Source organism: Balaenoptera borealis (genome assembly GCF_965194805.1).
Source record: "Balaenoptera borealis genome assembly, chromosome: 13".
Classification (NCBI taxonomy): Eukaryota; Metazoa; Chordata; class Mammalia; order Artiodactyla; family Balaenopteridae; genus Balaenoptera; species Balaenoptera borealis.
Genome location: NC_138870.1, coordinates 59,899,920 through 59,913,079, shown reverse-complemented (window position 1 = coordinate 59,913,079; position 13,160 = coordinate 59,899,920). Strand labels below are relative to the sequence as shown.

The window sequence follows — 13,160 nt, the reverse complement described above, 5'->3', positions numbered from 1 at the left end:
CTTTCTGACTTCTCTCTCTGTCTCCACCTTTGCACTGCCTCAGTCTATTCTGCAAGCATGAGCAAAGTATAGCTTTTAAGCATCAATCAGATCCTGGGACTTCCCTGTTCAAAACCCTGCAAGGACTTCCTGTGACATTTGGACTCCAACTCACATGCTGTCCTACCTTCTCTGGCCCTGCCTACTTTTCATTTACCATCTTATGCCACTCTCCCCTTCCTTCATCTGTCCCCAAGAGTCATCTTTTTCCTCACAAGGTGCAGTGCATGCATGATTTACATTTTTTAAAATTTTCAATGAAATTGTCTGTGAACTTGAATGTTTTATTGACCTCAGGAATAAATTCAATGGACCTGTCGTTAATGAATGCATTTTCAGTTGCTTTATATAACTCTGTTTAACAAAAATCACTTGTGTGAGATTAAAAATAACTCCTTCTATAGAGCAGAATAACCTGATATCATGTAATTTTTAGTCTAGAGGGGCAATAACTGCTATATGACTTTTAGGATAAAAACATTATTTTAAAACAATTAAAATTTTATTATTACCAAACAAAATATACTTTCTTATACTTTTATAGATTATGTTAAGCCTTGATAGACTTAGTTTACTTTTATCCTTATGAAGATAGTGGTTTAAATAGAATGCCTGTTCTGAGGTAGAGGATAAAAATGAAAAGAGCCTTTAGGGTTTTTTGAATGAAGACTGGACTACAGCCTAGCACAGCATTTAAAACTTTTTATTCTATGGGCTACTGACATTTCCCAACATATGCAGAGGTATTTCATGTAAATAGGATTCTGGTGCCAGATGAGTTTCAGAAAGGATGGGTTAAACGAGACTGTGTCTTTAATTCAGGATTTCCAGAGCCTGTAATTTACTAATGTGCCCTCGGAATCCCAGGGTGGGGACCCAAGCAGCATTTCCCATTGCCACCTCTTCACAGAGCCCCTCTTCTGCAGAACATGGTTTGGGAATTGCTGATGGACTGAGACCCAAGGGACGTTGGTACAACGCACAGCGTACTAGCAGGGTGGCTTCATAGGTGGGCAACCTGGGCAGTCCTACAAGGCCCAGCTCTCAGAAGGGGCCCTGTGTCTGGTTAACGCTCTGCTGGCACCATCTAAGTGTTTACTGTCTCTGAACTTGAGTTTTGCGGGTGAAGTCCGGACGGACACTGGAGCATGCGCAAAAGCAGAGGCGTGGCACGGAGCGCAGCGTGCGTACAGGAGGGGCGAGGCCCTCGCGGCCCCGAGCGGTGGACCAGGCTTGCCCGGCGTTCGTGCGCCTTGGGCCAGTCCGGGCGCCCGGGGGTTCGGAGGAGGCAGCTGAGGCTGGAACCTGGCTCCGGACTGACGGGGCCCTTAAATGCAGCAGCAGTGGCCGGCGCAGCACCCTGGCCCCCAGGAGAGAGGAGGGCTCCACTTGGGGGCAGCAGCAGGACAGGGTGGGAGGCCGGCTTGCCTCTCGTTCCCGTGGCCAGTCTCCTTCCTGTGGCGTCTGCAAATGTATTAACTTTCAGGCCTGAGCATTGGGACAGGACCTGCTGGCACTCAGGTAATAAGCTAGTCAGCAAATATTACAAAATAAAATTGTTCACATGGATAGCCCAATAAAGCATAATCAGGGAGTTGCCAGAATTCTCAAAAGATTTCAGCATCTCTGGTTTTGAAAATTTCTGTGACATTGCAAAGCAAATTCTGCATTTGTAGACTTAGAGGTTAAATTTAAATATCGTCACAGCCATTGGAAAACAATGCTATTTTCGAATAAACCTTTGGATGAACCAATTATTAAGAGGAAGACAGTTTTAAAAATTCCTCGTGGCTGGAGATAGAATGCACAAAGAGGCACTTTGAACTATGCGCAAATCATGAAGCCAGTTTTGGGTTTTGGTACAAACTCCACAAGTTACAAGAAATGTCAGAGGAAACGTTAAAATGCCGTTGTATAAATTTACATTGACATCTAAATTCAGACTTACGTGAAACTGGTACGTGTGAAGAATTAAATCTTTCCGGAAAATTGCTCCACAAGAATCATTAGTTCTAGATGTACTAAAAATTATATTTTGAAATAATTTATCCAAAATTTATTTCTTTGTTGTCACAGTCTATAAAATACTCTTAACAGCTCTATTAGCAGTTGCATTAGCAGAAAGATCTTTCTCTAAATTAAAAATTACCAAATTATCTGTGGTATTCCATTTGCCAAGAGTAGCTGACATCACTTTCAATTATATCAATTGAAAATTAAGTTGCTAACTGTATAATTTTAATGAACTAATAAAAGTAGTTTCAGCAATCCAAGCCAGAAAACTTTTACAATTAATCAAGATATAATATAAAATATTATTTTAAATTTTATCATATAAAATTATAAACCAAAATGATTTTTTTGCAATTTGTGAGTTTATGCTGGGACTCATATATCACTATTACCCTTGTTACGTTTTATAAATATTAACATTTTTAAGGGAAAACTTTGTGCTTTTTTTAAAAATTGAAGTATAGTTTATTTACAATATTATATTAGTTTCGGTGTCCAACGTACTGATTCAGTATTTTTATCGATTATACTCCATTTAAAGTTATAAAATATTGCTATATTTCCCTGTGCTGTACAATATATCCTTGTATCTTATTTTTTGTACATAGTAATTTGTACCTCTAATCCTCTCTCCCTATTTTGCCCCTCCCCCAATCCCTTTCCCCACTGGTAACCAGTAGTTTGTTCTCTGTATCTGTGAATCTGTTTCTGTTTTGTCATATTTATTCATTTGTTTTATTTTTTAGATTCCACATATAAGTGAAGTAATACAGTATTTGTCTTTCTCTGTCTGACTTATTTCACTAAACATAATACCCTCTAGGTCCGTCCATGTTGTTGCAAAGGGCAGAGTTTCATTTTTTTAAATGGCTAACCTTCCATTGTATGTATACACCACATCTTCTTTATCCATTCGTCTGCTGATGGAAACTTAGGTTGCTTCAATACCTTGGCTTTTGTAAATAATGCTGCTATGAACATTGGGGTGCATGTATCTTTTTGAATTAGTGTTTTCATTTTCTCTGGGAGTGAAATCGCTGGATCATATGGTAGTTCTATTTTTGTATATTTTTGTGCTTTTATTGTACTTTTCCCCTGCTTTTTGAACAAGGCGTCTCACATCTTCATTTTGCAGTAGGGCCCAGCAAATTATGTAGCCAAGCCTTGATACTGGGCATGAAATGATGAAACAAACTTGTTCATGCAACTTCCCTGAAGGGTGTTTTGAAGGAAGTGTCAAGGTAGTGGACAAATGTGTGATTTGTTTTAGGTTTGGATTCTGTAGCAAAATTTGCACTTTTTATCAAGCAAGCTTTAAAATCCTTCTCACTTTCATAGCACATAAGAACCTGGAAGGCAATGTTGGCCAATAGCTGAGAACATAGAAGATACAAAGAAAAGTTTGCACATCTGGCATTGTCAATAGAATTATTAGCAGTTGGTTTCCTTCAAGAATTAGAAAAGTCAAGGTCAACTCCTGACAAGGGAAATACAACAGAGTTCCCTAAATGAGAAGAGGTATCCTTAGGGTTGGGTACTTCCAGAATGTCAAAAGGATGACTTTTACGTAAAGCCTGAGAATAGGTGAAGTGGAATCTTGGGGTGTGTTTTTGTGAAAGCTGTGTGTGTGTGTGTGGTGTTGTATGTGTTGTCATGGAGGTGGCGGTGGAGATGGTGGTGGTGATCATGGAAGGGATGACTTGCCTGCGGAAATAAGAGGGCACAAGAGCATGAAGGACCTAACAGGCCATGTTATGGATTTGGGGCTTTATTTTAGAGAATCGGATGGTCCTATAATTCTGGAAGCAAAACATTATTTTTTCAATAATCTTTGGCTCATAATGTGATGTGGAATAGTTTCCCACAGCATATTTCAACAATAATTTACTAAAGAGAACTGTTGATTGATGACATCATCTTTGTGAATCAGGAAGTGCGATGAAAATTATAGCTTCCTTACTCTGTGAAGAATTTTCACAGGTTGTTTCCCATAGGAAAAATTGGGCCAGTCTTTGTTCTAAGAAAGCTCCATGACTACGTGGGATGCTTTATGGCTTGTTTCACTCCCTTTGATGAATGGATAAAGTGCTTTGAGCAGGCAACCAGAGCAAAAGCTGTAACAATGAGCCTGAGTAGATGAGAGGACTAATTTTAATATTATGATTTTATATTGATGAATGTTTTCCCAGCCCTGACATTATGTAATAGATTATACAACCTCGGTGACTACTGATAAACTTTGTTTTTAATGTGACCAAACATTGAATTAAAAAATTCAGGTATAAGGAACAGGACCTGTAACCCAAGACATTTAAGCAGACTTAGAGGCATGTCCTAAGAACTTAAAGAACTCTCAAATTTGCAAAAAATACTAGATTATTTAATTTTTTGAATAATTCAGTAAAGTATAACAAAACTATAATGTGACATCTTGAGAGCTTAATTACACATTCCGCTCTAAACTTCTATATAATTTTTGGCCAAGAACCATTCACTGTTTTTTCATTACCATTACCAGCACTAGCAATTGGCTTTCTTTTCAGGACCATATTCCACCAAGAAACAAAACTTTATTACTTCTCAGGAAATGCTGAATAAACGATAATGAGTAAAACAGGAGAGGCAGATTGAAATGCTTGAAAAACACTGGCAGTTGACGTAAATGAAAAAAGAGAACCATTTTTAAAAATTCAGATGACTATTCTTTTACTTTAAGAAATATAATGATTCAAGTGTAATAACAAAAGGCAACTTAACCTGGTTTCATCTGGGAATAATACAGAGTAAGGAGTGTGGCAAACTAAAGAGTACACATCCAGCTAATTCTTGCCACATAGGAATTTTTAAAGAGAAGCTATAAATATTTTCTTTTTTTTAATTAAAAAGAATCTGACTTCTTTCAGTTTTTAAACTTTGGCTAGATTTTAAATGCCACGAAAACCAAACAAAATATGTCAGCAGGCTGATTAACCCCAGAGGCAGCCAGTTTGTGAATGCTTGAATACAGAATAATCCAGGCCCACTGAGATGTTATACTAGACAGTTTACTAGACCAGTGTTCTCCAAAGAGGGATATGGAGGGAGAAAGGGAAGGGGGAGGGGAGAGAGAGAGACACCAAGCTCAAAATGTTTTATTAATAAGGGTGAGCAATCAAAGAAGTTTAGAGATCCTGGCTGTGCTAGACTCACCAGCTATAGCACACCAGCCTTACGACTCATGAAATTCACATTAATTTCTCAGCAAAATTAAAAAAAACTACTATAAACCTTCGGGGTAGCTTAAGACCACCTGAAACTGCATCTATAAAATGCCATGCATCTATTATATCTTAATTGTACTACCAATCAATTATCTTACAGAAATCTAGGACAAAATTGAAGGCTGTTTCTTACTTTAAGGATGAGGAGATTTAACTCATATCAGTGTCAAACTAGAACATTTCTTTGATGGAACAATATCTGTTTTAATTTTTACATGAATTATTAGGATTATAGACTAGAGAACAAATGAATTGTTCTAGTGACCTTTGGAAATATGGAGAAAAACTCATGCACAATGTGTTTCCGTGAGAGTAGTTTTCCTTATTAATTGCCTAGAGCCCTAAAGAATTATTTATCCAGGGCCTACTCTATCATGCCCTTACTTTATGGAGCTAAGGGGAGGCTCACAGAGAGCAGACCTGCCCTGTGGTTTTTCCATATTTCATTCTGTTTTCTTTTCAGGGAGGGAGTAAATCTCACTGTGATCTCACTGATGAATAGGCAGTCTTCAGTCTGGTAGCATTAAACAAGCACCTGTTCATTCTGATGATTTTATGATGGCTTGTTTCATTTCAGTTTATTAATACATAAAAAAGTCTGAATAGTTAGAAGTCTTGAGCCCCTCCTATGTTACTGCTGCTACTAGATAGTTATATATATCATGCTGAATCTACATAAAAACACCAAAAGATTGATGTTACGATCTCCACTTTGTACTAGAGGAAAATAAGCCTCAGAGTGGAAAACTTCTGAAAGCCACAGAGCTAGTTAGTGGCTGAGCCATGATTTGAACCTGGGTTTTCCTGACCCTGAAATCTGGGTTCTTTACATCATACAGCACTGTCTGTCAGTTTACTCAGTGCTTCTATTGATTCCAAGGTGCTTTTTCCCCCTCCATTTTAACATCTCTGAAATAGAGATTCACTTTACAATTAATATAGGTCATAGTTAGCAGCATTTTTTGTTCTTTCTTAGTGTCACATAAGATAAAAGTGTGTTTTACAATTAATAGAGTCTTTTACTTTATGAAGCATGGTAAGCATTCCAAGATCTGGCAGCTAGAGAATGATGGAACTATGATCTAAACTTGGAAACCTGGAGAAGGACAGGGAACAAGATTAATAAAGAGAAGCCCTCTGGCTTCCCAATTTCCCTTTCTCCCTCCCTCCCTCTCTCTCTGCACCACCCTCTCTCCTTTTCTTGTACAAAAGAGCACCTTGTTTCTCTGGAATCTCACTAGTCCAAACTGATGGTTGACCCTGGTTTCACGAAGCTATCAAAGCTCTCTGTCTTCACTGGGATCGTGGTCTATAGACATTGGTGCCGTGAGGAGCAAAGGCTGAGGTGGCTTATTTAACAGGACAGGGTCTTCTCACCTGCTTTACCCCTGATCTGCAATTCATGTATTATAGATTAGATACTACTTTCTGTTACTGTTCACTTGAGATTTTACCGTGTTTACAATTGGAAAAACTCACTTTGAGAGACAAGTGTCTCTATTCCCACTTTTCTTTCATCTAATGTTAAAGCTCTGGCTCCCTCTGGTCTAGATATATGAGCTCTTAGCTTATCTATAAAACAAAACCTAAAGGGTGAGTGTAAGGGAACTGGTTGTTCAACCCTTTGTACAGTCTCTATTTTTAACACTTTATCTTCTAGAGTTATCAAAGGGATGTTTATATCAGTTGAGGTTACTTTACCAAATACACTTTTTAAATTGCTTTAAAAGTTCTGGTGACTCTCAGTTGCACAGAGAATGAAAATGCAACTGCTCAGGTGTTCACCTCAAATCATCCTTAATTTGACCTTTCCCTGCCTGTCTGGCTTTATTCCACTGCACCGTACCCTCCATGCCATCTAAGTACACAGCAGCCCTAACGGAGTCCCGTCATTGTACTTCCTCTCCTTTCCTTTGAATCACACTTCACTGACCCATCTCTGTCTTCGCTCCAATCAGTGGTAAATGTTCTCTTTTTTACTTTCTTGTCAGTTGCTTGTGACCAGGAGGTAGATGGTCCTAGAAAGGAAAGGTAGAACATTCCTTTTCTAATTGCTCAAAGCATTTGATTGTCATGTGACTCTTTCCTTGGAAGATACAGCAGATTGACTTGCAATCTAAGAAACTCTTTTCATTCTCTTTATTTATGAATTTGTGATTCTCTGATTTTCAGCTCACTTATGCTTTCCTCAGCCATGACGGCCTCGTTCTCAGGTGCCTTTGAGGATTCGTGCCTCCCTGCTCCTGCTTCCACGCGCCCACCAGAATTTTTTACTCTCCACCGTAATGCTTACCCGCTAATTCCTCCCACCTCGTGACAGTAGCCTGTGCTTGTTAGAATTCTGAGTGTTGGAATTTTAACTACAGTCTGCATCTCCTGAGCTTTCAAGCATCACACTTGCCAGGCCTTCATTTGAAGGCGTTGCCATTTTTCCCGATAGCACATGCACGCTGAGTCAGATTTTGAACACATTTGCCAAGGCACCTTTTTTTTTCTTTTTTTTAACACACACAAAGGAATACACTCATATATTCCCTTCTGTGGGGAAAATGAGCACATTCATTCATAAAAAACATATAGTAAATTATAAAATCAAGGGGTTTTTGTCATTGTTGTTTTTCTCTTATCCTTTGGCAAAGAAAACAAACAAACAGAAAAGCCGAATGCCGAAAGTGATGATGTAGCCAAAATTTTAGTACTCCTTTGAGTAAGAATCTCTAGGATTGTGGGCTAGAAGAATATTGGTAGAATCTGGGTGTTGAGAAACTTTAAATGACCATCATGCTAAGAATTCATGTTATATACACGTACTAGGTTTTTCATGTGGCTGATAGTCTTGTCAGTAATAGGGCATGAAATATACTTCAAAATCCATTAAAATAATTGTTTGGAAAATCAACCTGCTGCTTCATCAGGTGTTTGGTTTTTGGGGGGAAATGTGCACTTTATAAAATGATGGAACTGTCCTTGCATTAAACATAAATGGAAAGGACCATGTTTTGAAAATCATTTCTAAGGCACTGTATTAGTTACCTATTGCTATATAACAAATTATCTCAAAACTTAGTGGCTAAAATCATAATAAACATTATCTCACACAGTTTACGTGATTCAGAACTTTGGGAGTAGCTTAGCCGGGTGTTTCTGGCTCAGGGTGTCTCTTGATGTCACAGTCAGGATGTTGGCCAGCGTACGGTCATGTGAAGGCCTGACTGAGGCTGCAGGATCCACTTCCAGGGTGGTCCACTCGCATGGCTGGTGTATTGGTGCCGGCTGTTGGCAGGAGGTTTCTGGTCCTCACTATGTGGACCTTTCCCTAAGGCTGGCTGAGTGTCCTCAATATATGGCAACTGTCTTTCCCCAGAGATCACTGCAAATGATCCAGGAAGTCAAGATGGAAGCTGTAATGTCTTTTAGGACTTAGCCTTGAAAGTCACATACCATCATTTCCACAATATCCTGTTTGTTGCTCAAGTAAGCCCTATTTATTGTGAAAGGGACTGCATAAGGGCATCCATTGGGAGTCATCTTGAAAGCTGACTACCACAATTACTCATTAATTTATTAATATGTTGATCAAATTTCCCTGAGAGTGTCTATTGTGTGAAAGTGTCTGGGCTAGCTCTGGCAATAGTTGCAAAAATTTTGTTTACTTATTTAACAAGTTTTTTGTTAGTACCTCCTATGTGCTGGGCATTCTTTTATGCATTGAGTATTTTGCAAAGAGCAAAACAAATCAAGTTCTGCTTCCTTGTAGCTTATATTTTAGTTGGGGTGGAAAAGAACAGTGGATAAACAGATAAATGTGTAATCTGTCAGGTGATGATGAATCTATAGACAAAAAGCAGATTACGAGAGAGAGAGAAACTAATAGGAGGGTAGGTCCTATTTTATATGGGTGATCAAGGAAGGTTTCTGTGATAAGGTACCATCTGTGCAAGACCCTGCTAAAGTTGCCCCTACCTTCTAAGGTGGCCCAGGTGCTGGGGAGAGCAGAATGTTTGAGGCAGAGGAAGCGTTCAGTGCAAATGTTGGTGGAAAGATGCATGGAAGAGCAAAACAGTCTACAAGAAGTTCTTTATAAAGGTCTCCTTAACTATGTTAGGGCTACTAGTAGACTTTAAGTCACCTTTGATTCTTTTCGGTTTTACTCCTTTTAAATCTAAGTTCAACACTTGAAGCCTATTTAAAGAGCAAGAATGTCCTTACCATAAAACTCAAACCCAGTTTATAAATATTTTTTATTCCCCTCGTGTTGGTTTACGTGGCTCCTTAGACCAGTCTGCCCAGTGGCTGTTTCAAATCTCTCCATGGTCCTCAAGCTCCAGACTCCAACTGAACCATGATTTTCCTCAGTAGCTTATCACTTACTCTCCTTGAAGATCAAGGCCATCTACCAGACACTTTCTCTTTGCCTCAAAGAGATGGAAACTTTAAGTTCCTTATTTTATGTCTTCAAATAGAGATCCGCCATCCTTTCCAAATGTTACCCCTTCCACCTGTGCTTTACGTGTACCCTTTCACATGTGTTCATGTGACTTTGGCCTTAAACCACTGTCTCTTACCTTTTTCTTCCAGTTTAATTTTCTTTCTCATTGCTCACTGCTCCTTTCCTTCTCTTGAAAACATTCTATGGTTTCTACTTTCCTTAGCAAATAATTCTTCCTTCCCGCCTTGTTATCTTATGTCATAGTTTTTAGTGAGGCCAACAGAGTCACCTGAAGTATTTGGTAAAAATGCACGTTTCTTTCCCAGATCTGCATAATCAGATTTTTCTAGGGGGTGGGGCCAGCAGAGTCTATTTGAAAAAAGTTCTCCGTATCATTCTGATGAGCAGCTGTGTTGGGGAACTGCTGGTATATACTCTTTGATTTTTTTTTTTCTTACAGCATATTAATTCGTTTTCTTACTGCATGCTAATTCTCAATTTCTTTCCTCCATCAAAACTCATTTCTCACAGCGTTCCAGTGGTATCTCAACATTCAAAGCCAATGACCTTTTCTCAGTCTGTGTCGTGTTTGTATTTAATGCATCATTTGATCTTATTGACTGTCATCATCTTCTTGGAACTTTCTCATTTCTCTCAAGTTCCGTAACACTGAAACCACAAGGTTAAGACATTAGAAAGATTTGACATAAGTTGTGATTACTATTACCATTTTATATCTATAAAACTCAGGGATGGAAAAAGTAAAAATAAATCATTGCCTGAACTAAAGGTAGATATTCTTGAATCCTGTTTTTCTAAATGTCCTCAAGAACATTTGGGACACTAATTATCTTCTTTTTTATTTCATCATTCTTGAGTCTTATTGCTTTCTAGAATCCATCTGAAACTTAATATATGTATAGCTACAACCTTAGCACAATAACATTTCCTTTAACTTGTATATTAGGAGACTGTTTGGTCAAAGACCAGTGACACTTCCTTCTACATGCCAGATCCTAAGCTAATTAATTCTTTCAATGAGTCCGTAAGTGCAAAGTTTAGAACTCTAAGGCATAGTCATTAATTAGAAGGTTTTCTATTTGAAGACCTTTCACCTTCTACTTTCTATTCAAGATTATGTTTATTAATGTGGTAGAGATGCCTAGCTGTCTACCAAAAATACATGCTTCCCTTTCCACATGGTGGAAAGGGAAGCATGGGAAAGGGCTGCCCTGTCATTGACAGCATCTGCCAGCCTCCTCCCATCTCACCCCCTCCATATATCAAGGTGTGGCCTCATGACTAGTTCTCACCAATGAAATATGAGCAGAACTGATGGAGCATATGGGGTAGAGGTTTTAGACAGCAGATGAGTTTTGAGTCTTGAAGAGATCTCAGAGACCCTTGGGAATGATGGATCCACAAGGTGGAAGGGAGTCTGGGTTCCTAAACATCGTCCACAACCAGGAACATTCTCACTGGACTGGTACATGAGCAAGAAATACACTTTTGTTGTGTTAAGCCATTGAAACATAAATATTTGTTTATTTGAGCAATAAGCTGTCTTATTCGGTCATAGTGAGTTATTGGCCTCATAATGAGCTATAGTTTCTCAGTCATTTGCTGGTGATTTTTTTTCTCCAAAGTTTCAAATTTCTGAACAGAACTAGTGATGCCCTCTCCCTACCACCACCTCCACGTAGGAGGTACAGACAAAAAGGAAAAAATGGTAAAATGACAAAAGCTCAAGATCCATGGCCTATTCACCCAAATTGACCAGGGCTCCCCTGGCCAATTTCCCTAATCCCTCTCTTTTCCTCTTTTTAAAGTCAAGTCATGTGATATAATAAAATTGTCGTTGACTGGGGCTAGCAAAGCACACAGGACTCTGGACTTGATTCAGTTCTACCGTGAATTGTGCTGCATGGCCTTACATAGGTTTTCTGACTACTCTGGGCCTCAGTTTCTATCATGTGAAGTGAGAAGGTTAGATTGATAATCTCCACGTTCCCCTACAAATAATACTTTAAATAAAGATATGTGCAATGCTTTTAAAAGAAGACTAGATAATTATTCCATTCTTTAAAAGTAACTCAGCTAACCCTTTATTTTTAAAGATTTTTTTGACGTGGACCATTTTTAAGGTCTTTATTGAATTTACCACAATATTGCTTCTGTTTTACGTCTTGGTTTTTTGGCCACAAGGCATGTGGGATCCCAGCTTTCTGACCAGGGATTGAACCCACACACCCTGCGCTGGAAGGCTAAGTCTCAACCACTGGACCGCCAGGGAAGTCCCTGAGCTAACCCTTTCTAATAGCATATTTTAAGAAAGGCACTGCATTTTTCACTGTGAGGGAGAAAATAATAAACATTACTTGGCTCTGGGAAAGTGTGTGTGAAAAACAGAAAACTTACACAATCAATACAAATAACTATAACTTCTCAGTTAGTTAATAAAAGGGGGTCAAAGTCCTGGGAAGAAGCATAGCTTACACCCTGAGACGTTGGGTCGATTCTGACCCAGATCTTGAAACATCTGAGTCGAGTGTTTACTTACTCCAAGTGTAGTGAAGGTGAAAGGGCTGGGCTGAGACAACTAGCGGTAGGGACATTACTTTCCTGGCAAAATGCTTAGAGTGTCTCTTAGCCCAGGATCATCCATGGGCCTTAGATTTCTTGCAAAGTAGTTCAGATTTCAGATCATCTAAAATTCTTGGAGAGGCCTAGAACCACACAGGCTTCTGTGAATTCTCTGGATCAACCAAGAATTGTGGCTTTATGCAGTGCCATCATTCCCAACACTGGGTGCTGCAGGGGAAAGTATGAATCAAGTACTATGCTTTGGCTCCAAGTGGACCCAGTGTTGCCCTTAGGCCTAGGACCTAGGCAGAAGAGGCAAAAAGGACCCCTACCTTGAGCCTCCCCCACTCTAGAGGCCCCCCTACATTAGAGGGTCCTGCACTGGTACTCCTCTGGCTATGTTCCTCCCCTTGAAGCAGTCAAGGGAATGTGCCACAGACCTCAGAGTCCCCTGCCCAAACGGCTCTGAGCCAGCATCCAGGCCTGGGAGGGCCTCTTGCCTGCTCAGTCTGCCCAAAGATTGCCCGTGCTGCCAGTGTGTGCCCCCCTCGGCTGAGATGTGGCCAAAGGGTGGCTGTTTTCAGGGCCGTGGATAGAGTTCGCACATACCGGCTGGGGAGTCCACACACACGCAGGTGTGGCCCCTCACGGCGTTCGCGAAAGGTGGGATAAGTCACTGCAGGCAGGAGGTCAGGTTCTAGCGTGGAACTTGGAGGAGTCTGAGAAACCTAAATTCAAACTGAGCTTCCAGACCACTGTGAAGGTTTATTTGTCCAGCTAGCAAAAATGAACATGTGTTACCTAATAGAGTGTTAGCTTAGTGTCTGTTAGATATT

The 13,160-nt window shown here is 39.6% G+C and overlaps 1 protein-coding gene across 13 annotated transcripts in view; it reads left to right on the top strand.

Annotated features, from left to right (window-relative positions):
- The first annotated feature begins 277 nt into the window (after positions 1 to 277).
- LOC309609781 (uncharacterized protein) overlaps positions 278 to 13,160 on the top strand; it is a 121,055-nt gene continuing 108,172 nt past the window's right edge. For all 13 annotated transcript variants that reach the window (XR_014233565.1, XR_014233566.1, XR_014233567.1 and 10 more), the window contains exon 1: positions 278 to 1,560. Coding sequence is in view for 6 of the 13 variants with exons in the window: in XM_082351744.1 (XP_082207870.1) it covers positions 1,188 to 1,560 (373 nt within the window). In the remaining 7 variants the exon portion in view is untranslated. The remainder of the gene's footprint in view (positions 1,561 to 13,160) is intronic.